The following is a 23829-nucleotide window of genomic DNA, read 5'->3' as shown; positions in this document are numbered from 1 at the left end:
TTAAGAAACAGTGATTTAAAGAATCTGTTCCCATCAAAATAACTTCATCAGATATCAAATCCTTCAGAAAATGTGGGTTTTTAATTTGCCTCAAAAGCTATTTTGCTAACTGATCAGGGTTTCTCAAAATATCCTGGGTTTTATACAGATATTAGGCAATGACAGATAAACACAGCTGACTCTGAATTTTTTTGCAGAGAAAGGTACCAGAATAAATACATACGTATTTATATGTCAGTGTTTGTGAAAATGAATTGTAAAATTAGTCCAGTGGCGTTGGGTGCAATAACCTAACCTGAATTACTTGTTAATCGGATAATCTGTTTTGCTTTCTGAGCATCTAATTTATTAGCCATATATGTGAACTACTAAATGGGGTGAACTGTGTAGATGACAGCTAATTGTGAGATGTGCAGTATTTGCAATATTGATTTGCACAGATGGGACCTCCTGTCAATGCATAACATACACATGGATATATATCATAAGTGTTCCATGGTTGTTCTTATCACAGTCTCTATATTTTGGAGTATAACAGAACAGGTACTATAGGCCTTGACTTACAATAGTTCATTTAGTGACCATTCAAAATTACAATGGCACTGAAAAAAGTGACTTATGATTATTTTTCATATTTACTACTGTTGCAGCATCCCTATGGTTAAGTGATAAAAATTCTGATGCTTGGCAAACTGACTCATGTTTATGACGGTTGCAGTGCCTTGGGGCCATGTGATCAGTTTCTGTGACCTTCTTACATGCAAAGTCTATGGTAAAACCAGATTCACTTAACAATCTTGTTACTAGCTTAACTGCAGTGATTCACTTAACAAGTGTGGAAAGAAAGGTCGTAAAATGGGGCAAAACTTTCTTAACAAATGTTTCACTTAGCGACATAAATTTTGGACTCAGTTGTGGTCGTAAATCGAGGACTGCCTATACTCCTCGATTTACACATATTTCAGTAGAATTAGGCTTACTCATCATTGATTCCAAAATTACTTAGAATTTTATATAATAGCTTAGGTATGTATCCTTCTTGATCAGAAAACTCCTGCAAAATTTATCCCAGCTTAATTTACGGTAAATGCTTTATCTGATTTCACAAAGTTTAGTAAATGTTTCATTGTTTCCATACTTCCTATAGTACATAATACAGGCATCCCTTAACTTATGACCACACCAGAATTCTCATTGTTAACCATAGGCAGCTGTTAAGTGAGCCACATGCAATTTTACGACCTATTTGCCACAGTTGTTAAATGAATCACTGCAGTTGTTAAATGAATCAAGGGGTGGTTAAGCAAACTCCTGCTTCCCCCATTGACTTTGCTTGTCGGAAGCCATCTGGGAAATATGGGATCTGCAGGATGCTGCAACCATTGTAAATACATATGTTGGAAGAAATGTCCTTCTGGGTTCAGTTCCAAGTGCGGAAAAGGACACTGGAAACATGGAGGCTGCTTTGAAAGATGGTTTAAAGGTGGACAGGATCACATGGCTTGAGCTCCTGAACAGAAAAAGGGGATCACACACTTCAAGTTGTTGGGTCAAGAAGAAAAATTGTCGAGATGCTGAAAGTAGCTGGTTTTATGCCCCCTCTGGGCTTTGAAACTGAGCTTGTATTCTGATTGGTTGTCAGACTCCCATGGGGCCATGCAGGGGCAACTCTGTAGGCTGTGCTTTGAGTCCAAGTTTGGTTGCCTTGCTGGCTGATGTAATTTTCCCAGGTTCCTTGTGGTGAATTTCTGTAGAAGGCCAATCCTACCTTTGTTATGTGGAATAAACTAACTCAGGCATTAATGGTTCATTGACAAAGGTGGGGGCTATTAAGAGTGAGCCTGTTTCCTGCCAAAAACATGTTTCTCCATTTCACATCCAGGGAAATATAATATTCTGCCTTTTCAATATTTCCCAGGATATTTCAATTGTCTAGGAGAGGGGTGGGTTTTAACTTCCTACTCATACCAATTGTCAAGTGCCTGAATTTTAATCATGTGATTGTGGGGATGCTGTGACTGTCATAGGTGTCAGGACAGGTCATCATATGTTCAGCCCCGTTGTAACTCCAAATAGCCACTGAACAAAGGTTTGTAAGGTAAGCACTATCTGTAATGCATAGTGACCCACATTATATTCTCTCTGGTTTATGATTTAACTGTGAATCATCTTGCTGGCCTATTTGGAAGAAAGTCTCAGTGCATTCAAAGATGTTTACTTCCAGGAAAGCATGCAGATTACAGCAGTGTCTTTTTTTGACAACCCACTTACATTTTGTGGCCCCACCCGGATTTAGTGTTTTGATCTTGCAACAAAATTAGCTTTACTGAATCATTGGTGAGCTGCATTCAGCCTAGAAAAAGTTACAAATGAAGTCCTAAGAGAATCAGAATCGAACTGGAAGGGACCTTGGAGATCTTCCAGTCCAGCTCTCTGCTCAAGCAGGAGATCCTATACCAGGGGTGTCCAAACTTGAGAACTTTAAGACTTGTGGACTTCAACTCCCAGAATTCCCCAGCCAGCCATGCTGGCTGAGGAATTCTGGGAGTTGAAGTCCACAAGTCTTAAAGTTCCCAAGTTTGGACACCCCTGTCCTATACCATTTCAGACAAGTGACTCTCCAGTCTCTTTTTAAAAACCTCCAGTGAGGAAGCACCCACACAACGTTTGAAGGCAAGCTGTTCCACTGGTTAATTGTCCTCATTGTTAGGAAGTTTCTCCTCAATTCCAGGTTGCTTTTCCCCTTGATTAGTTTTCATCCATACTTTCTTGTCCTCCCCTCTGGTGCTTTGACCCACTCCTCTTTGTGGCAGCCTCTCAAATGCTGGAAATACTACTATCATGTCCCGCTAGTCATTCTTTTCTCTAGGCTAGCCAAACCCAAATCCTGCAACCGGTCTTCATATGTTTTTGTCTTCAGGCCTTTAATATCTTAGTTGATCTGCTTTGCACTTTTCCCAAAGTCTCAACACCTTTTTTGTTAATGTGGTGGCCAAAAGTGGATGCAATATTCCAGATAAGGTCTTACTAAGGCTTTATAAAGCGATACTAATGCTTCACGTGATTTTGATTCTATGCCTCTGTTTATACAATTTTACTAGTGTTTACATACTATATTTTGATAAGAATATATATTTTACAGCATTCTTGCAAAGATGATCTGGTAAAGTTTCTTTTTTTTTTATAAACAGCCCAAACGTTTTACCATTCCTTTCTTCCGCACACCAAGCAAAAAGTTAAACCAAGTCTTGGAATTTTCCAGGAGATCCTCCAGGGTACAATATGGCAGTTCATAACGGAATTTTAAATCGCGTGCGTTAAATCGCACTATTATAAACATAAGAAAAAAAGGGACCTGCCTACACAATTTCTTAGCACAGAGTTTAAATATATTCTCTCTGATTAATGCAACCTGCTGCAATTATAGCCCCACCTCCTGTCAGGTTGCTTCGTTCCGATTTGTCGGAGAACCGGGGAAGGCGTGCCTTTGTGAAAGTGTTTCTCATTGGTCACGGGGAGGACCGCAGATTCGGATTGGCTTTGCGTTTCATCACCGCACTCAGTGGCGTGGAGAAGCCCGTGCCCTACTGCGGGCGGAAGTTAGGCGTGATGGCAGGGGCAGGCGGCAGCATGGCGGCTGATGAATCGGATCCGCTGCGGCTCTTCGTGAGCATCGGGCTGAGCGAGAGCAAGGCTCGCGAGACCCTTCGGAACGAGGCGCTCACCGCATTGCTCCGCGAGGCAGTCGTACAGGTCTCAGTAGCCGCCCTTCTTTTCGTCTGTAGCCCCGTTCGCTGTCCCGGGGGTAGCCTTGCCACGTTTTCTGCCCCCCCTTCCGGTAGTGACCCTGCCCTTTAAAGAAGAAACTGAAAGGGCGAAAAGCTTTCTCCGTCCTTCAGTTTCCAACTTAATGTTTCCAAAAATAATAATAATAATAAGAGAGCTGTTTCTGCTCATCAGAAAACTACTTTTTCTGTAAAACGTGGGAAACTGTCCCACGTTTCTCAACCACTTTTGTGCTATTCATTCACTTCCAGATATTTGTCTCTCGCTTTCCTACTCAGGGTTTCAATGGGTCCTACCGAGCAATTCATAGTTGGATTTATATAATGTACTAAGGCTAATAATCTGTCTAATGCCTTGTATGTGAGACTAATGTGGTAATCTTATCTTGTTTTAGATAGCCAGCCTTCTCACATATGTGACTCTCTGGCTGGGTAAAATAGAATAGATTAAAGACAATAAAATGTATGATATATTTTTTAAAAAAATAGCAATTTAATATGGGAATCTAGCCCAACTGTGGTTTTATACCATGAGTGAGCAAAATACAGCTTGGCGTATTGTGTGAACACAATCTAGTATGGACCTCACCCCTTTCCTAAGAGGTCTGTAAGGGAGCGTGCATAAGCGCACCAGCGTGCCTACCGTCCCTGCCCTGTTATCCCATTTATTTGTACCCATTTCCTGTGTTCATGTCTATGTTTATACCTATACTGTTATCTCGTACATGTTTGAGATAAAATAAAATAAAACTAAATAAAATATTTTGAACTAAATATAATAAAATTAAATAAATAAATAACTGCTAAAAAGATGTGTTGATTTTAAACAAAAGGTATTGCACTGGATTTTAGGAAATTGTAAAGGAGGCTAGTTCCCAGATATAGATTCTGCTTTTATAACATCATGAAATTTTAGAGAGGTTTGTCAAATTTCAATTAGTCTGATAGTTTTCATACAAACCTATCCATGGGTGTAAATTCCATTGGAAAAAAGAAACTGCTACTGTGTAGATAGGTACTTGGAAATCTGTTCCTTGCTTTTCCTAATATATTTTGCTGTCCATTTCTGTCTTGTTCTGGGTAGATTCTGCTCAGTTTATTCTTCCAGTGAATGTTGAAACTAGTTATACCTGTAATTTAAACAATCCTAAAATGTGTCAGTGGGCTGGATTAGACTTAGTCATGTTGAGATCAATGGAACATGTTAATCATGCTGCCTTAAATCTAAAATAATTTAAATAAGTATAATTAAGTTCCTAAGATACAGGTGAAACTCAAAAAATTAGAATATCGTGCAAAAGTTCATTTATTTAAGTAATGCAACTTAATCTATGGGGCATTGCCAAGAGAAAGATGAGAGACATGAGACTGAACAATGCAGAAGAGCTGAAGGCCGCTATTGAAGCATCCTGGTCTTCCATAACACCTCAGCAGTGCCACAGGCTGATAGCTTCCATGCCACGCCGCATTGAGGCAGTAATTGCTGCAAAAGGGGCCCAAACCAAGTACTGAGTACATATGCACGCTTATACTTTTCAGAGGTCCAATATTGTTCTATGTACAATCCTTGTTTTATTGATTGCATGTAATATTCTAATTTTCTGAGATGGTGGATTTGGGGTTTTCATGAGCTGTATGCCATAATCATCACAATTATGACAAATCACGGCTTGAATTATCTTGCTTTTCATGTAATGAGTCTTATCTCATATATTAGTTTCACCTTTTAAGTTGCATTACTGAAATAAATGAACTTTGCACGATATTCTAATTTTTCGAGTTTCACCTGTATGTCTAACACTTACTATATGTTGAGTAAGAAATTGGTTTTTTTTTGGCCCTACCAAGTACCATCATTCTACGGTAGGAATGCCAATGGTTAATGGAGGTGATTCTTAGGCTGCTAAACTGAAAGAGGCTCAGATATAAGATCCCCTGGAATCTTCATAGCGATAGATCAGTGTCTCTTGTAGACTGCTTGCAAATTTTATTTGATTCCTGTCTTCTGTTCTAGTATAAATACAAATAGGAAAGATTTAGAAAAGGAAGGGATGTGGTGGCTCCGTGGCTAAGACGCTGAGCTTGTCAATCAGAAAGAACAGCAGTTTGGCGGTTTGAATCCCTAGTGCCACATAACGGAATGAGCTCCCGTTACTTGGCCCAGGTTCTGCCAACCTAGCAGTTCGAAAGCACGTAAAAATGCAAGTAGAAAAAATAGGAACCATCTTTGATGGGAAGATAACAGTATTCCGTGCGTCTTTGGCGTTTAGTCATGCCAGCCACATGACCACGGAGACGTCTTCGGACAGCGCTGGCTCTTTGGCTTTGAAATGCAGATTAGTACCCCTAGAGCAGGGAATGACTAGCACATATGTCTGAGGGGAACCTTTACCTAAAGCTGCAAATTGTGATAATGTCTGAAGAAATGTTAACTATGTTTGATTCACATTGAAGATGTTCACCAAATACCTATTTCAGTGCTGACATTAGCTGAGTTCAAACATATTAAGATAAACTCCTCCAAGTTTCAATACTGCTGTCATAAAAAGCCTGTTGAAATGTCTCTAAGGTATTAAAGCTCATATCTTAATGCAGACAATTACTGTATCTCCCAAACCATTTTTCTGCATTGGAATTTCCTTCCTTTGTGTATCTCTCTAGAAGTGAAAGTGTGACTCTACAGAGAATATAAACAGCAAATGAAAAAGAAACCAGGCTATTGTTTTTCAATGTATGTTTTGCTTTTTTTTTTGAAGAGGGTGAAGTCATTGGGTGGGACAGATTTAACATGTATTCTTCTATTGTTAAGAAAGAGGCCTTTGACATTATAATTCTCCCAAATCATGTGATTAGCCCAGCTTCATAACAGACAAATCTAAAAGTTGTCATATAGATTTAAAGAATAACAACTGAGTTTCCTGAGGAATAACAACTGAATTTCCTGAGGTTTAGATGCAATCATCATCATCATCATCATCATCATCATCATCATCATCATCATCATCATCAGTTTGGACTTTATTTATATTCATACATGAAAATACAACAGCTAAAATGAATTAGAAGGACTCATTGACTTACCACCAATCATTTAGCAACTGTTCAAAGTTCCAATGGACTCTTCCCCAAAGATACTTACAGTTGGGTTCAAAGTTCTGACAGCAATCTTCTCCCCCCGCCCCCCCCCCCCCAAGGTCACATAGCGACATTTTGGACACTCAGCAAACAGCCTGCATTTATGGCCATTTGCAGCCTCCCGTGGTCACATGACTGTTATTGTTAGTTGCAAAGTCATGTCCAACTCATCGAGACCCCATGGACAATGTTCCTCCAGGCCTTCCTGTCCTCTACCATCCTCTGGAGTCATTTAAGCTCACACCTACTGCTTCGGTGACTCCATCCAGCCACCTCATTCTCTGCCGTCCCTTTCTTCTTTTGCCCTCAATCTTCCCCAGCATTAGGCTCTTCTCCAATGAGTGTGATTTACATCCTTTTTGCTAAAAACTGGAGTTTACTTCTGCTTTTCTGCAAGAAAGCCCCCATAGCAAACAATGGGGTTTGCTTAATGAGCTCAGTGTTTGTTTTACAGCCACTCCAAAACAGGTTGTGAAATTGACCCGCATTATGACCATAACAATTTTTGACTTTACGACATAACAATCTACGAACGGGAAGGCTCCATTACAGTTGTAAGTTGAAGATTACCTGCATGAGTGCTAGTCATTGGATTGTTGGGTTGGAACAATTCTGTAATGTTTGTTCTCTAGTTGGAAAGATCAGGGTGGAAAATCTGTCTGGTTTTACCTGGTAGTGACATGGCTTTCTGTTGTCTGAGAGAGAGAAGCTAGAAAAGGCTCTCAATTTTTAAGAGACTTATCACCTCTTCCTAATATACACTCTTGCTGTTATCCTGACTTACAGTTTCCCCCTTTGACTCCTCTTACTCTTCAGGCACAAGGAATCCTGGGTCCAGTGATTGACAAGACAGTCGGCACCCTGTTGTACAATGTGGCTTCCCGGCTGAAGGACTCAAAGCGTCTTGGTGACCTTGTTGAGTACATTGCTACCAAAAAGATCATCACGGATCTGCAGCTCAGTGGTACATATTTGGGAATTTCACAGGTTGGAGCCAAGAATCCACCTGTTCTTTTTGATCACTGATGATTGGATTTGGCCCCAAAGGCCTTGTTGCATGTCCTCTTACACCACAGTGGACCGGATGAAATAAATGATCAGAGCTTGAGAAACAGGAAGCTTTTCCACTACAGGAACCTTCCTGCTCAAGGTTGTCTCTGTGGTAAGAGAGGCATTTAGGGTGGATGGAATATATCTAGATTGACACTTGTTCCTTGCCAATTTGAATTCGTAAACATTATATGGGACTAGCTGATAACCCGGTGTTTCCCGGATATTTATTTATCCCAATCCTATATTAGACAGGAAAAGGAATGAATTATGTGGCAATGTAAATGTGGAATGGGCTGTCCTCCCTCCTTCCAAGAGGCAATGGCAAGAGCAACTTCTCCCTGCGCTCTGATTTCGGCGACAATTAAATTAGTTAAAAATGTTTTCCCTGTTCCCCCAGAAGAGTCAAGAAAATTGATACCACTGTATGGAAAACGTCCGGACAAAATATAATTTCTAATGTTGGATTTTCCCCCTTACCAGAGGGAGCCCCCTTGTGGAGTACTGTGAAGCCATTACCATGGCAAATCCACTGCGCTGTACAGTAGAAGCCATTTTAAGGCACAACAGGCTGTATCTTAACACAATACACACACACTCCGGAGGGGTTTTAGGGGTGGCTTACTCCCACAGTATTTGTTTCCAGAGAGTAAGTCATCTGTGTACCAAGTTTGGTTGCAATTGCTTGAGGTGTTCCAGAGTTATGCTGGAACATACACACACACACACACACATATAGATGTATGAGTTGGCAATGCTATGATAAGGGAAGAGCCTTTTTTGAGCAGAGGACGTTTTGACTATGCCTTTGAGAGGAATAGTATGTTTCAGAGACCACAAAAGGAAATGGCATTTAAAGAATCACCCAGATAATAGTTACAGGAGGGTCACAAGTGTTGTGAGTTTTCATGGCAAGTGGTTAGAGGGCACAGCACAGTTCAGCCCCGTGGTAACATGGTAACAAAGCTTTATCCTGAGACATCCGGAAAACGCCATGGGTTCTGCTCTGAAAAGCTTTACAGGAACATGGCCTATTTGTTTTTGAAATTGTCCTCTGTCGTCCCTCTGATTTATTTTTATCTTCCCATTTTTCATGGTGTATCAAATGGCTTTGAGTCTTTCCCACCCTTGACAGTTTGAAGATGTGTGGACTTCAACTCCCAAAATTCCCCAGCTAGCATAACTGGCTGAGGAACTCTGGGAGTTGAAGTCCCACACATCTTCAAACTGCCAAGAGTGAGAAACACATTTGTAGATTATGCCTCTTTCAATTTGTGAGGGAGATGAGAATCTAATGACAGTTGTAGGCTCAGCAGCTGGATTTATAGCTGGGTGAAGATTTGAATCGAAATCATCCAGATCCTGGTGAAACACATCACCCACTGAAGCACATCCCCCTTTCTAACCCACCCGTATTCTTTATATCTGCAGCTGCTCTGGAATACCTTAAAAGTCACCCTGTGGATCCCATTAATACAGCAGACTTCGACAGAGAATGTGGCATTGGCGTAGTCGTCACACCGGAACAGATTGAAGAAGCAGTAAGTTTCAGTCCTATACGGAGGCCAAAAATAAAACAATCTCCAGGTGAATAATTCCACAGAGCCGTGGTGGCACAGTGATTAGAATCCAGCACTGCAGACTACTTTTGCTGACTGCCAGTTGCCAGCAGTTTGGCAGTTTGATTCTCACCAGGCTCAAGGTTGACTCAGCCTTCCATCCTTCCGAGGTCGGTAAACTGAAGACCCAGATTGTGGTGGCAATAGGCTGATTCTGTAAACCGCTTAGAGAGGGCTGGAAAGCATTGTGAAGCGGTATATAAGTCTATAAGTGCTATTGCTATTTCTAACAGGGCCATTCCTAACAAACCCTGCCATATGCTTCTGACATGGCAAGCAAGGAATAAGCCAAGGCTCCTGGTGTAAGGTACAGATAATCCTCGACTTACAACCATTCATTTAGTGGCCGTTCAAAATTATAGCGGCACTGGAAAAAGTGACTTAAATCCGGTCCTTGCACTTATGGCTGTCACAGCATCCCTATGGTCACGTGATCAATATTTGGGCACTTGGCAAACAGCCTATATTTACAACAGTTGCAGCATCTGCGGTGTGTGTGTGTGTCTCATGTAATCTTCATTTGCAACCTTCCCAGCTGGCTTCTGTCAAGCAAAGTCAATGAGGGAAGCCAGATTCACTTAACCCCTGTGTGATTTACTTAACCCAGGGGTGTCCAGGTGGCTGGGGAATTCTGGGAGTTGAAGTCCACAAGTCTTAAAGTTGCCAAGTTTGGACACCCCTGACTTAACCAACTGCCTTGTGTAGCAGTGGAAATTCTGGCCCCAATTCTGTTGGTTAGTGGAGGACTGCCTGTAATGCTAAACATATCATGAGTGGACCCTGGAAAGAGCAGCTTAACAGACATGCTCTTTTCATGCCATGCAAGAATTCTGGCTTGCAAGTAACGATTGATCATAGATCCATTTAATATTTCCTTTTCAATGAACACCTGGCCATTTTAGGCCCTTAAAAACAACCACATTGAATGCGATAGTTGTCTGTATATAGTTCCCTACTAGCCCATTTCTCCACATTGCCATCATTTGAATTGAGGACAATGCATATGTAATTTTTTATATTTTACAAAACAAAGACGGCTGAATCTTGTCTCTTTCTCTCCTTACACACACACACACACACACACACACACACACACACACACACTGTTTTGCACCTATCTCCTAGTCTTGCAATCTTCTACATCGAAGTGCTTATAGCATCTTATGTTCAGCTTTGCCTGGAAGTCATTCTGAATCCTTTCTCCTTTTCTTAAACCAGATTTTTTTCTTCCTCTCTTTATGTCTAGGTGGAAGCTGCCATCTGCAAACACAGAGCCCGGCTCCTTTCAGAGCGCTACCATTTTAATATGGGGGTTCTGATGGGTGAGTGGAATGTGGCAATGTTCCAGGGAGGCTTCTTCACATTCATTGCCGTGGTGGGACCTCTCCTTAATGGCGCTGCTCTTGTCCTTGTCGCGTGCCCTTTTCAAGCTCAGCTCTTTTCTCCTTGTTTCCCGCCCCTGAAAATGTCACCAGCAAATTCAGTGGAGGAATAAATGCGAAGCATAACAAGAGCTCTGCCTTTTCCAATGTTCTGTTTCCAGGGGTGAGCTGCTACGGGTTTGCCCGGGTTCAGGAGAACCCGTAGCTAACTTTATGGCTGATTTGGAGAACATCCAAATCCCATCCCTGGCTGGCCCCGCCCTGCCCCTCCCACCCACCACCCACCCCTCCCCAGAGTCTCCACATGGCCCGTTTTGGATGCAAGGTAAGTACAGGATCTGTCCGAAGACTCGGGGAGGGGGGAAAACGGACCTCCCGGAAATTTTGGAAAGCAGAGAAATGGGCAATTTTCACCCTCCCAGAGGCTCAAAGAAAGCATCCAGAGCCTGGGGAAGGTGAAAATGCTCCACCACCAGGACGCAGGAGATTGATTAGGCCACGCCCACCATGGCCACACCTACCACAGCCATGGCCACACCCACCCAGCAGCTGGGCAGAGAACGCATTGCTGAGATTTTTGAAGCTCACCCCTGTCTGTTTCGTACAGTAAAGTGGAACTGAGGAAGTAAATCAGTTTTCCTGTGAGTTTTTACTTACAATCCACATAATGTTTTAAAAAATGCTTTTTAAAAAGCCAGACTCTCACCAATGTTTGCACAATTATGCCATTCCTGCATGAAATCAGATGGACTTCAGATGAAGGTGTAAAAGGGATGTTTGGAATTCACAGAGTTTTGAAATTGATAAGACTTAGTTTGAAACAATCTGTCCCAACCGTTTGAGCTTGAAATTGATGTGTTTTGAGTTTGAAACAGGTATTCTAAGGTCAAAGGGATTGCCTCAAGCCCAGAGCACTGCTGGGATGATCAGAACTGTGTATTTCAATTGAAGAGGCTTTTTTTTAGATTCAAAATATTTTGCTACTCCTGATCCTGTTTTAAACTCACTGAAATCTTGAAAACCTTATGAGGTTTTTATTTGTTTTTAAATAAATAACGGGTACCCAACACCTGAAAAATCTGGTGAAGCTTTCGCCCTGCAATAAGGTAGTCCTCAACTTACAACCACAAAGGAATCCAATATTTTTGTTGTTAAATGAGACGTTTGTTAAGTGAGTTTTGCCCCATTTTATGACCTTTCTGGCTACAGATTGTTAAGCGAATCACTCCAGTTGCTAAGTTAGTAACACGTTTGTTAAGTGAATCTGGCTTCCCCACTGATGTTTTTTTTGGGGGGGTCAGAAGGTCCCAAAAGCTGATCACATGACCCTGGGACACTGCAGCTGTCATAAATATGAACCAGTTGCCAAGCATCTGAATTTTGATCAGGTGACCAAGTTGTAAGTGAAAAACTGTCAGATGTCACTTTTTTCAGTGCTGTGTCACTTTGGATAGTCACTAAATGAACTGTTGCAAGTCGAGGACTACGTGTAATTCTTTTCCGCTGTTTTTTCCCAGGAATTAATTCTCTAGTTATAGTAAGTGTCCCAGATATATAGGAGTCCAGTAGTGGGTTCCTACCGGTTCAGCTCAACCGGTAGTGGTTTGGTAGCCTCTGGTCACTGGAACCAGCAACAACCCGGGCCTGCAACGCCCCCAAACTGGTTCTCTCGGTGCCACTTATCTTGGTTTTTGGTTCTGTGCATGTGCAGAGCGATTTTTATTGCACTGCGCATGCACACGGGGGGCACGGCTATGAACGAACCGGCGGTAGTGACTGCCAGCACCAACCCCTGTAAGAGTCCGAAGACAGTAAGAGTCTGTCTTAAGTACCAGTTTTTTTAAAAAAAGGCCGCAGCGGTCCTTAAGTTCTTTTATTTTCTTGCAGGTGAGGCCCGGAGCAAGTTGAAATGGGCAGATGGCAAAATAATTAAAAACGAAGTGGACCTACAGGTACCTAGTTGGATCTACCATTTTGGATCGTGTACTTGATATGCAAAGATATATACAAGAGGATTGGCTAAAAATGAAGGATATGCATTTAAAACTACTAATTCCAAATGGGAGCTGCTCTTGCAGATAATTGTGGTTGTCCTTTTGCCTGCCATTTCTGCGGTCCAGTTCCAAATGGCTCAAGGCCTGATAGTGGGGCTTCGGCTCAGGAATTGGGGACCCCTGTTCTTGTGTCAGAAGGACCCTTCCTTGATGCAGCTGAAAATAGGAGTTTTACCTGTTGGCTGAAGAAATGAAGTTTAACTTGCTATAAACGATCCAATACCTTTCCCTATATTCTAACATCGTGTCTGTCTTTCTCATGCAGGTTCTAAACTTACTAGGCCCAAAGACAGAAGCTGACCTGGAAAAGAAATCCAAGGTAGTTTAGCTGTCTTGTTTCCTCCCCTTAGCACACATTTATTGGTGTGCTTAGATTTGTGATCCATGTACATTTGTCATCTCTGTAGGGATGAGGGATGAGGGATAGAGGGATGATTTGCCACAGAGGGTCGTTCCTAGGGAGGCTGGAATAGTTGCTAGGGAGGGAGGATATGATGCTCTCTGACCTACACTCTTCATTGAGGTATACAGTTCAGGGGTGGGATTCAGCTGGTTCGGACCGGTTCATTATTTATTTTTTTATTCACATTTCTAAACCGCCCCCTCTCCCAAAAAGGGACTCGGGGCGGTGTACAGTCCACAATAAATCATAGATAAAATACAAATATAAATAGGGCTATAAATATATGTATGTATGTATGTGGAGGAGGTTAAAATTAAGAGTCCTGTACAGAAGAATAAATAAATATGAGGCTAAAAGCCCTAAAAACAATTAAAACTAAAACATTACCCTTAAAATAACCAGATGAGAATATACTACCAGGAGTTCATAGATGTAACATTTATAATCATGCCAGGCCAGCTAGTCGGAACAGGTGAGTCTTCAATTTTTGACGGAAGGAGCGGAAGTCCGAGGTGGTTCTAATGTCGGGGGGGAGGTCATTCCAGAGGGTTGGGCCCATCACAGAGAAGGCTCTACTCCTCGGCGCCGCCCGCTGGCATTGCCTAGTGGACGGCACCTGGAGAAGGCCCTCTCTGTGAGAGCGGATTGGCCGCAGGGATGTATGTGGGAGGATGCGATCCCGCAAGTAACTAGGTCCTGAGCCATGGAGCGCTTTAAAGATAGTAATCAGGACCTTGAAACGCACCCGAAAAACCACAGGTAGCCAGTGCAGCTCGCGCAGGAGCGGTGTTATGTGGGAGTATCTAGACCTCCCCATGATAACCCGCGCGGCCGCATTCTGAACTAGCTGCAGTCTCCGGGCGCGTCCCAAGGGAAGCCCCATGTAGAGAGCATTACAGTAATCTAGGCGAGACGTCACCAGCGCATGAGTGACTGTGCGTAGGGCATCTCGGTCCAGTAGGGGGCGCAATTGGCGCACCAGGCGAACCTGGTGGAACGCCCCCCTTGCCACGGCTGCCACATGGTCATCCATTGACAGCTGGGCATCTAGGAGGACGCCCAAATTGCACGCCCGTTCCACAGGGGGCAGTAGCTCGTCCCCTATGGCCAGCGATGGAGTCAGCTGGCTGAACCGAGGTGCCGGAAGCCACAGCCACTCAGTCTTGGAGGGGTTGAGTTTGAGTCTGTTGTCCCCCATCCAGACCCCGACGGCTTCCAGACACCGGGACATCACTGCAACAGCCTCGTTGGGGTGGTTTGGGGCTGAAATGTACAGCTGCGTATCATCAGCGTACAGATGGTATTCAACCCCAAAACCACGGATGATCTCGCCCAGCGGCTTCACGTATGCATTGAACAGAAGGGGCGAGAGAACCGACCCCTGCGGCACCCCACAAGAGAGTGGCCTCGGGGTCGATCTCTGCCCCCCTGTCAACACATATTGCATCCGGCCGGAGAGGTAAGAGTCGAACCACCGTAACACGGTGCCTCCGACTCCCATCCCCTCCAGCCGGCGCAGAAGGATACCATGGTCGATGGTATCAAAAGCTGCTGAGAGATCTAATAGGACCAGGATAGAGGAACAACCTCTATCTCTGGCCCTCCAGAGATCATCAACCAACGCGACCAAGGCTGTCTCAGTGCTGTGCCCGGGTCGAAAGCCGGACTGGCGTGGGTCTAGATAATCGGATTCATCGAGGTGACGCGGAAACTGCTGTGCCACCACATTCTCAACAACCTTCGCCAAAAAAGGGAGGTTGGAGACTGGACGATAATTAGCTAGCTCCATTTGGTCGAGTGAAGGCCTCTTGAGTAAGGGCCTCACCACCGCCTCTTTCAAGACGGTAGGTAAGGATCCCTCACCCAACGAGGCTTTCACCAGGCCCAGAAGCCAGCCTCGTGTCACCTCCCAGGATGCCAGTACCAGCCAGGAGGGACACGGGTCCATTGAACATGTGGTGGGTCGCAGCCTTCCACGCAACCTGTCTAAATCCTCGGGGGCAACAGAGTCAAACTCCTCCCAGAGTGGACTCACAAGACTCACTGCTGACGGCCCGTCCAGACCACTGGAGGGGGCCCATCCGCTCCGGATCTGAGCGACTTTGTTCTGCAGATATTCTCAGGCAAACTGGTAGCTCCGACGATCAGCTGGGAGCGAACCAGTTCACTCCGATGATCAGGTGCTCCCCCCCCCGCCCCTGTGCTTTACTTACTGATATCCTCTTAGCTGATTTGCGCAGCAGAGCAGATTGTTGCGCCTCAGTTGTGTTACTCCCCAGAAGTAACGTGGAACGTACGTTTTGTTTAAATTGCGCACGTGATCACCAAACCAGTTGTTAAACTGGCAGGATCCCACCACTGGGTATACTTATTATTTAAGTATGAATAAATATGCCTAATAAATGTTAATATTAATTTATCATTTAGGCCCCCTAATCCAAAAACTCTAGGCACCCTATGGTATCAGAATTCTATAAAGCCACATAGGCAAATTCAGCACATGGGAGAGAAAAATATACATAACTACCAAATCATCCATCCGCTACCAGTTGAGATCACAAATCGCCCTGGCCTTGGGCATATTTGAAAAGCTGGGCTTTTAGAGCTTCTCCAAAGGTTAATAATGTTCTGGGGCCAGGCCCTTCTTAAAAGTGCTTAGGGAGGGATCTAAAGGGCCAGTGAAACTCTTTCTGATAAAACTGACTGTTTAAAAAGCCTTTGGTTGCTGGCGTCTATCAGAATGCCATCCTCCCTTAGTTGGAAATGTAGCTGCCTTCCCCTGTTTGTTTCCTTGCCAGTAGGCAGGAAAGTTTTCCCAGCATCCTCTGTTCTGACCTAGGCTTCCCCAAAAAGCACGAGGCAGAGTCCCGGTCCTGACAAAACCACTTTTATTAAACGAATGTGAATTCCTCTCATTCACATTCAGCAAGGCCTGGCAAACAGTCTTTCAAAGGAATATTTGTGACTACAGACCTAATGTATTTTAGATTGACGGACAGGTTTTCACACTCCTGAAATGAATCTAATGACCGAACGAACGAATGGTTTCCTACAAAAGCCCACCCCCCTTTCGTTCCTCTTTTATTTATGGGAGGGGGGCCAATCACCTTCCACCTTCCAGTTATGACTTTACTCCTCTAAGTCTACCCTGATTTCTGAGTTGTTCTTTTCTTCTGGCAGCTCTGCGCATGCGCACACTGGGAACAGGCTCCAGCTGTTCCTCTGCCTCACTGCTGTCTAGCTCCATAGGCACCTGATTACTGCCAGACAGCCTTTGCCCCGTCTCTGCCTCTGACGCAGAGCCCTTGTCCGAGCCTTCCCCAGCCTCCAGGACTGGCCCATGTTCCTCCCCAACCTCCTCATTGTCCGACTCTGCTATCAGCTCTGCTGGCCACTGGCAAGCCACAACATCCCCTCCTTATTCCGGGAGAAAACTTTAGCTGCTAGATTTCTGCCTATAGTGGTCCTGTTCGGAGCTTGTCTTCTGTTAACTACTGAGGCCAGATTGGATGACACCCAGTGTTTATTGTTTGTCTTGACAGACCCAGAAGGGCCGTAATACTGAGCCAGAGCAGGGGAAATCAATGGTGGTGGAAAATGGTAAGGCCTTTTTTGAGTGGGCGCTTTGCTTTGTAAGTGTCTGGCTGTAAACTGCAATTAAGTTCTGTAGTACTCTGTATCCATGATGGCCTTTCTCTGGCCCTTGTAGCCGCAGGAATTTTCAGCCTTTCAACATCCACTTGCCCTCTCAGTAAAGGACAGAAAGAATTAACGCAGTAGGCATCCACAGTGCTTGCTTTTTTTTTTTTTTTAAATCTACTTTGGAAAATTATTTCTGCCAGCCAAGAAGTCTTCGGCTTCTGCTGAAATCAGGGCTGCCCTCTAGTGCACTCTTGGAGAACAATGGTCTCTCAATTAACCATTGAGAATTTCTTCCAATTTGGAGTTCTCCAGAACGATCTGGAACTCCACCTTCAAACCAAAATTCTTAGGCATCCTATCCTAACCGAACACTGGATGGGAATTCTGGGAGTTTTCATTCAATGTCTGTGAAGGAAACTGAGCCACAACCAACATCTGAGGCTGCGCAGCTGTGCATGATGCAAAGGCTTTCTCGGGAAAAGCTGCCACTCAGAATTATGTACATTCTTGTTATATAGGAGATTCTAGATTCAGCTGTCAGATTCGGGTTACTGTCAGAGTTCTAAGTAACACCCTCAACGAAAGAAGACTCCGAGTTTCCCCAAAGTTCTATTTTATTAGAGATGTCATATCGGCACATCTGGAAAAACCCAATTCTGAAAGTTTCCAGGTTTTCCCCACCCAAAAGAAAGTTCAAGCCCAGCACCCACAAGTCCATCGCATGATCCAATCAGGCGCCGTCCAAAACTGGAGATGCCTCCCAGTCATACCATCGCAGCTGCAGGGCAAGATGTCCTTGATTCTCTGAGAAAAGAATGTTATTTTGACTATATATCACCCATATTCCGTATAATCCCCCCTCTCATTTTCCCACGGTAGAAAATGTGGCAGGCCTGAAGGCCCAAATGTAAAAGATGGCTTCCAGGTCTGACATCAGCCTTTATCCTACTTCTACGAGTATTAGGAAGGGGTGCAGTCCGAAATCCTGGAGAATTGCATCCAGTTTGAATAGAACCAGCTAGTTAAAGACTATTGTCATGGTTTGTGTAGGGCAACAGTGAGGTCCATTCTATTTGAGCCTGAAAAAGGTTCAGCTGTGTGAAGGATGGGAAGTTTCCCTCCCACCTCCAATTAACGAGGTGTGAATCGTCGCCCCTCCTTCCAGCAGATCTCCAGATAAGAAATAAAACCCGATAACATGTTCTAATGAAAAACAAACTTTAATATGAAAAATAAAATAAAACAGATCTATCTAACTGTTACATTCTGGCAAGAGCAATTGCTGCCCACCTTCTCCGGTAGGCAGACGAAGATCAGAAGGAAAGTTCAAGAAAATGTGACGTATTAAGAAAGGTGTTAAGAAGCATGCGCAGTAAATCATTGTCAGATAAGAAAAACTTCTCTACAGTATAACTCATAATAGAAGCTCAATTGACAAACCAAAATAACGTAGTGACAAGCTGAATCTAAATTGAAAAGATTCAATTTAATGACTTGTATGCCTTCAAAATTCCAGTCTAAAACATGCCTATATAATATCTGGTCCTCCAAACAGTGCTGATCTACTGTTGGTTGCATTAAAACTGTTGGCCATGTTGGCTAGGGCTGCCAAGCATTTGGATTCCTACAAATTGAGACTATATCCAGATTATGGCTTGTAATGATGAACAGAAAACTGGGTTTTCCATCTCCCATCCCCACTAGAAGTTCTTTAGTTCTAGCAGCAGCTTCTTGCGATGAATTTTCTGCAATGTTTAATATTGCTTCTTCTGCTACTCTTATTCATACTAACTATGTATCATAATGGTAGACAGCCCTTTGTGTTACAAGTAAAATACAAGTAAGAAGAAATCCTGATTGAGGCTAGATATAGATAAAATATATATAGAAAGACAACCAGGAAAGAAGGTCACCATAGTGGGCGGGGGAGAATATCTCTAGTGGCCCTTGCAGGTGGAAATGCTTCGGAATGCCTGATATTTAATTCTCTGGCTTTTATGCCAGAGTTGCTTTGGATAATGAGATGTGTGGCATAATAATTTAATTAATAAAAAAAAAAACAATATCCAAACCAATGCTCTTTAGGGGAACCACACCAAGAGACAAAATCGCTCCTGGAGCAGCTGAGAGGGGAAGCACTCAAATTCCACAAGCCAGGTAAGCTGCCTTGGGAGTTCTTGCAATCTACATTTGGATAAATTAGAGATCGATCAGAGAAGGCTCTGCATTTCATCCTTGATGGCCTAAATCAGGGGTCGGCAACCTTAAAACATTCAAAGAACCACAAAGGTCCTAACCGAAAGCCCCCCCGTTCAATTCTGGAGCCGACCGGAAGTCCAGTTCCCCTACCATAGAGTCTCCTCCTAGAGCAGCGTCCTTTTTCCTCTACCTGTCCTAACCGAAAGCCCTATCAATTGTGGAGCTGACCAGAAAACCCACCCCTTGCCATAGAGTCTCTTCCTGGCGTGCTGTGCTTCCCTTGCCCCCCCAAACCAGAAGCTCCTCTCAAAATTGTGGTGCTGACAGGGAGCTGCAGCAGAGGGATGAAAGAGCCACATGCAGCTCCAGAGCTGCGGGCTGCTGACCCCTGGCCTAAATGTTAGCACTTAGCACATATGATAGGCAACCAGGAGGTCACAGTCAGCTTCCAGCATTTCAGTAATGGCTCAGTAGAATTGCTTCCCAACAAAGTGCATGTTCAGTCCATTTGTTGGTTGGGAGATCTAAATTCTCAATGCTGATGCCTTAAAGCAGGGGTGTCCAAACTTGGGAACTTTAAGACTTGTGGACTTCAACTCCCAGAATTCCCCAGCCAGCTGGGGAATTCTGGGAGTTGAAGTCCACAAGTCTTAAAGTTCCCAAGTTTGGACACCCCTGCCTTAAAGGCATCTAATAAACCACCCTTTATATCATTCAAATCCTGGTGAAACCAAGCCACTTTTCCCTGATGTGGACCAATTTAAGGACTAGGACTTACAGCACTTTTACTGTTGCATACCCATTAATATACACCCCCTTTGAAACATTTTTTTAAAAAAAGAACTCTACCTGTACATTTTGCTGATGTCATAGGTTGGGCACTAAATCCCTCTGTGGGCCATAGGATGGAAAAGATTGCCCAGCCCATCAGATACCGATGCTATTTTGTACGCTGAGTTCACTCCTGTTGCTACTAGATCAGCAGTCACCAACTGGTGGTCCGCGAGAAAATTTTGGTGGTCCGCAGAAAAATTATTTGCATTTTTTATATTGCACTAAATCAGGGGTCCTCAAACTACGGCCCCTGGGCCGGATACGTGCAGTGGATGTGTTGCTGCAGAGAGTCTCCCGCTTTGGGGTCTTTTTGTGTGGGTCGGAGGGGGGAAGAAATTCTGACTCGGGGTCTGCTTCAGCCTCTTGGTGTGGGGCTTTGGGCGAAGGCTGGAGGGAAGTGCCGCTAGTGGCGAAGAGCTGGAGGGCCTCGTTTCAGTGGGACTGCATCATTGCCTGGAACTGGCTGACCATCTCAGCCCGCTGAGCCTCCAGGCGCCGGTACCTGGCCTTGCACTCTCGCAGGTCTTCCCCCTGCTTGGAAAGCCTATGTTCCTAGTCCTCAGTGAGGTGCTTCTGCTGAGCCTCCTTTTCGGTCAGATCTAATTTGAACTAGCCAGCTGTTTTACCAACTCTTTCTCGTGGTGGCTGCTTAGCTCCCAACAACTGCTTCCTAAGGAGCCCGGGCGGAGAGGCGAGGAGTGGCTGGGAGGGGAAGGGCAAGTAAAGGCCATTGAGGTGCCCCTCGATGTGAGTAACATTGAATTGGCCACACCCACTCAGTCACATAGCCACGCTCACCCAGATGGTCATTAAGCAGATCATATTAGTAGTCTGAGGGATTTAAAATTACGAATTTAGTGGTCTCTGAGATCCGAAAGGTTGGTGACCCCTGTACTAGATATCCTCTTGTAACACAGGGCTCCATCAGACAGGATGTGGGAAAAGCTGATTTAAGAAGCCCTGATGTAATGGGTTGTGAGAAAAACCTTGGGAGATGGGAGGAAGAGCCACAGCCTAGACAGCACTCTGATAGGAGAAATCTGAGTCCAGAGGAGGGATGGACTGGAGAAAGTCTCAAGAGACCCTCCCTAGTTCTCTGGAAAGTAAAGACAGGGAAGGGGTGGGAGTGCTTACAGACGTGGCAAGATTTTGTTACTCTTAATCTTACAATACAAGCAGTGTTGGTATTTATGGTTTTGGTTTCCTGCCAGGACTACCTTGAAAGATTGACATTTAGTCACTGTCAAGCCTTCAGCCAAGAATTTGAGTGGATTAAATATGGACATTGGACAGGTAGTTTGGTACAAAATTGTCCCAGCTGCGTTTATTAGGGCACAGTTGCATTTATTGCAAAGAAATCCTGCATTCACTGACCATGTTTAACTCTTCTGAGTTCAAGTGTGTTCTCTTGCCTTTCCAGGTGAGAACTATAAAACTGAAGGCTACATCGTTACACCTAATACCATGAATCTATTGAAGAAGCATTTAGAGATCACCGGTGGACAGGTGAGTGAGAGGCAGGCAGAGATCCTCTAAACTGGAGAGCCTGATTTCGTGCAATCACTGACCTGTGTAACTTAAACTACCAGTCTAAAAACGGAAGTTTTAAAAAAGGAGCGAAATGTTTTAGCATGTAAAAAGTGTTAATTCTAAGTGCTTTAAAGTAAAATCATTAAAATCTATATATAAAAATGGCAGTGTGTGTGTGTGTGTGTGTGTGTGTGTGTGTGTGTTCAGCATAATTCTGGAACACCTCGAGCAATTTCAACCAAACCTGTTACACAGATAACATACTCTCTGGAGAAAAATACTGTGGGGGTAAGACACCCCTAACACCCCTCGGTGTGTGTATGTGTGTGTATGTTCTGGCATGCAGGTGGCACACATCCCAGCTCTCCTCGCCGGCCAGCTGATTTTCGGGTCTCTGCCGTGCATGCACGGGAGACAGGGGGGAGCGCAGGGGGGTGCAGCACAAGCGCCCCCCCCATAACCCATTTTTGCTCCCTGGAGGTTGCAGGGAGGCCTACTAGGTCCAAAATAGGGCACGGGGGGATGTCATGCACGCATGCACGGGGGTGGAGGTCATACGAGGTGTGTTTGTTACACGACACTATAGATATAATTCATTTCTTTTCCTGTCTAATACAGGATTAGGAAAAATAAATACCCTGGCAACACCGGATTATTAGCTAGTATCAATTAAATAGCTCCATTGCAGATAATGAGTTACATATTAATAAGCTATATTTAATCAAACAGAAGGCAATCCTAGATTTAAGATGACTCCCCTTCCCCTAAGACAGTGGTGGGCAACCTTTTTTTTCAACTGAGCCAAATCTCGCCAAAACCACGATTGAAATTTATTTTGAGAGCCACATTTTTAAAACCGAAAATACATAGGATGGTACACTGTTTTTAGTTTCAATAAACTCTGGCATTTGAAGCACGCAAGTCTTAAAGCTGTCAAGTTACAAGATCCTTGCATCCCTAACCCTTTAGGAAAAAACCCCCAAGGGGTCTTCAAACCTGACAGCTTGAAGACTTGTGGACTTCAACTCCCAGAATTCCTCCTCCAGTCATGTTGGCTCAGAAACTCTGGCATTGAAGCATGCAAGTCTTAAAGCTGTCAAGTTGCAAGACCCTTGCACCCCTAACCCTTTAGAAAAAAAACCCAGGGTCTTCAAACCTGACAGCTTGAAGACTTGTGGACTTCAACTCCCAGAATTCTGAGAATTGAAGTCCACCAAGGGCATCAATCATATTAGCCCAGGGATCTGCAAAATTGGCTCTTAAGACTGGTGGACTTCAACTCCCAGAATTCTGAGAGTTGAAGTCCACCAGTCTTAAAACAGCCAACTTTGCAGACCTCTGTGTTAGCCCAAAGCTGGCACTGGGCGGGCCTTGCTCCCCCATTGGTGGAGCCCCAAGAAGCGAGGAGGGAGAAAAAAAGACGGAGACAAGGAGCTTCTCCCCCCCCCCCCCCCCGCAAAAATCTTATCAGAGAGCCGGCGGGCAGTAGCAAATTAGCTGATCACGCAGCGTGATCGGCTAATTTGCTACTGCCCGCCCGGCTCCCCGGTTAGATTTTTGCGGGAAGGGGCGGGGGGGAAGCTCCTTAGCCTCCATTTCTTTTTCTGCCTCCTCGCTTCTCATCCCCGCCCGACTTCAGGATCCTCCCTAATCATTGTGGGTCGAAAAGAAAAAAGGGAAAGGGGCGCTTGTTTTGAAGTGCCCGAGAGGAGGGAGGGGAGCGGGCGCCCGGCACACAGAAGAGCCACATTAAAGTGTGTAAAGAGCCGCATGTGGCTCGCGAGCCGCGGCTTGCCGACCACTGCCCTAAGATGATTGGACAGAGAAGACTAAAAGGAATAAATGTACTGGTGTACTTCCTCAGATTAAGCTTTTGGGAGAAGGGAAGGGCAGCACCAGTGATGGGTTTCAAAAAAAATTTAAACCTCTTCTGTAGGTGTGGCTTGCTTTGTGGGAGTGGCTTGTCAGCCATGTGACCGGCTGGGAGTGGCTTGGCAGTCATGTGACTGGGTGGGTGTGGCCAACTTCTAAAATGTGGTGAAACTCACTTAACAGCGCTCTTGCTTAGCAACCAAAATGTTGGCTCAGAAATTCTGGCATTTGAAGCACGCAATTCTTAAAGTTGTCAAGTTACAAGACCCTTGCACCCCTAACCCTTTAGAAAAAAAAAACCCAGGGGTGTTCAAACTTGACAGC

General features: G+C 44.3%; 1 protein-coding gene across 1 annotated transcript in view; it reads left to right on the top strand.

Annotated features, from left to right (window-relative positions):
• Positions 1 to 3526: 3526 nt before the first annotated feature.
• QARS1 (glutaminyl-tRNA synthetase 1) overlaps positions 3527 to 23829 on the top strand; it is a 40260-nt gene continuing 19957 nt past the window's right edge. Inside the window, exons 1-9 of the mRNA XM_081968849.1 lie at positions 3527 to 3753; positions 7737 to 7884; positions 9402 to 9511; positions 10836 to 10911; positions 12859 to 12923; positions 13291 to 13344; positions 16971 to 17028; positions 19156 to 19227; positions 21524 to 21609. Of these exons, the coding sequence (XP_081824975.1) occupies positions 3610 to 3753; positions 7737 to 7884; positions 9402 to 9511; positions 10836 to 10911; positions 12859 to 12923; positions 13291 to 13344; positions 16971 to 17028; positions 19156 to 19227; positions 21524 to 21609 (813 nt within the window). The 5' untranslated portion in view covers positions 3527 to 3609. The remainder of the gene's footprint in view (positions 3754 to 7736; positions 7885 to 9401; positions 9512 to 10835; positions 10912 to 12858; positions 12924 to 13290; positions 13345 to 16970; positions 17029 to 19155; positions 19228 to 21523; positions 21610 to 23829) is intronic.

This window comes from Natrix helvetica (assembly GCF_964273705.1).
Source record: "Natrix helvetica genome assembly, chromosome: 1".
NCBI classification, from domain to species: Eukaryota; Metazoa; Chordata; class Lepidosauria; order Squamata; family Natricidae; genus Natrix; species Natrix helvetica.
The sequence above is the reverse complement of the archived record's forward strand: the minus strand, read 5'-3'. Positions and strand labels throughout refer to the sequence as shown.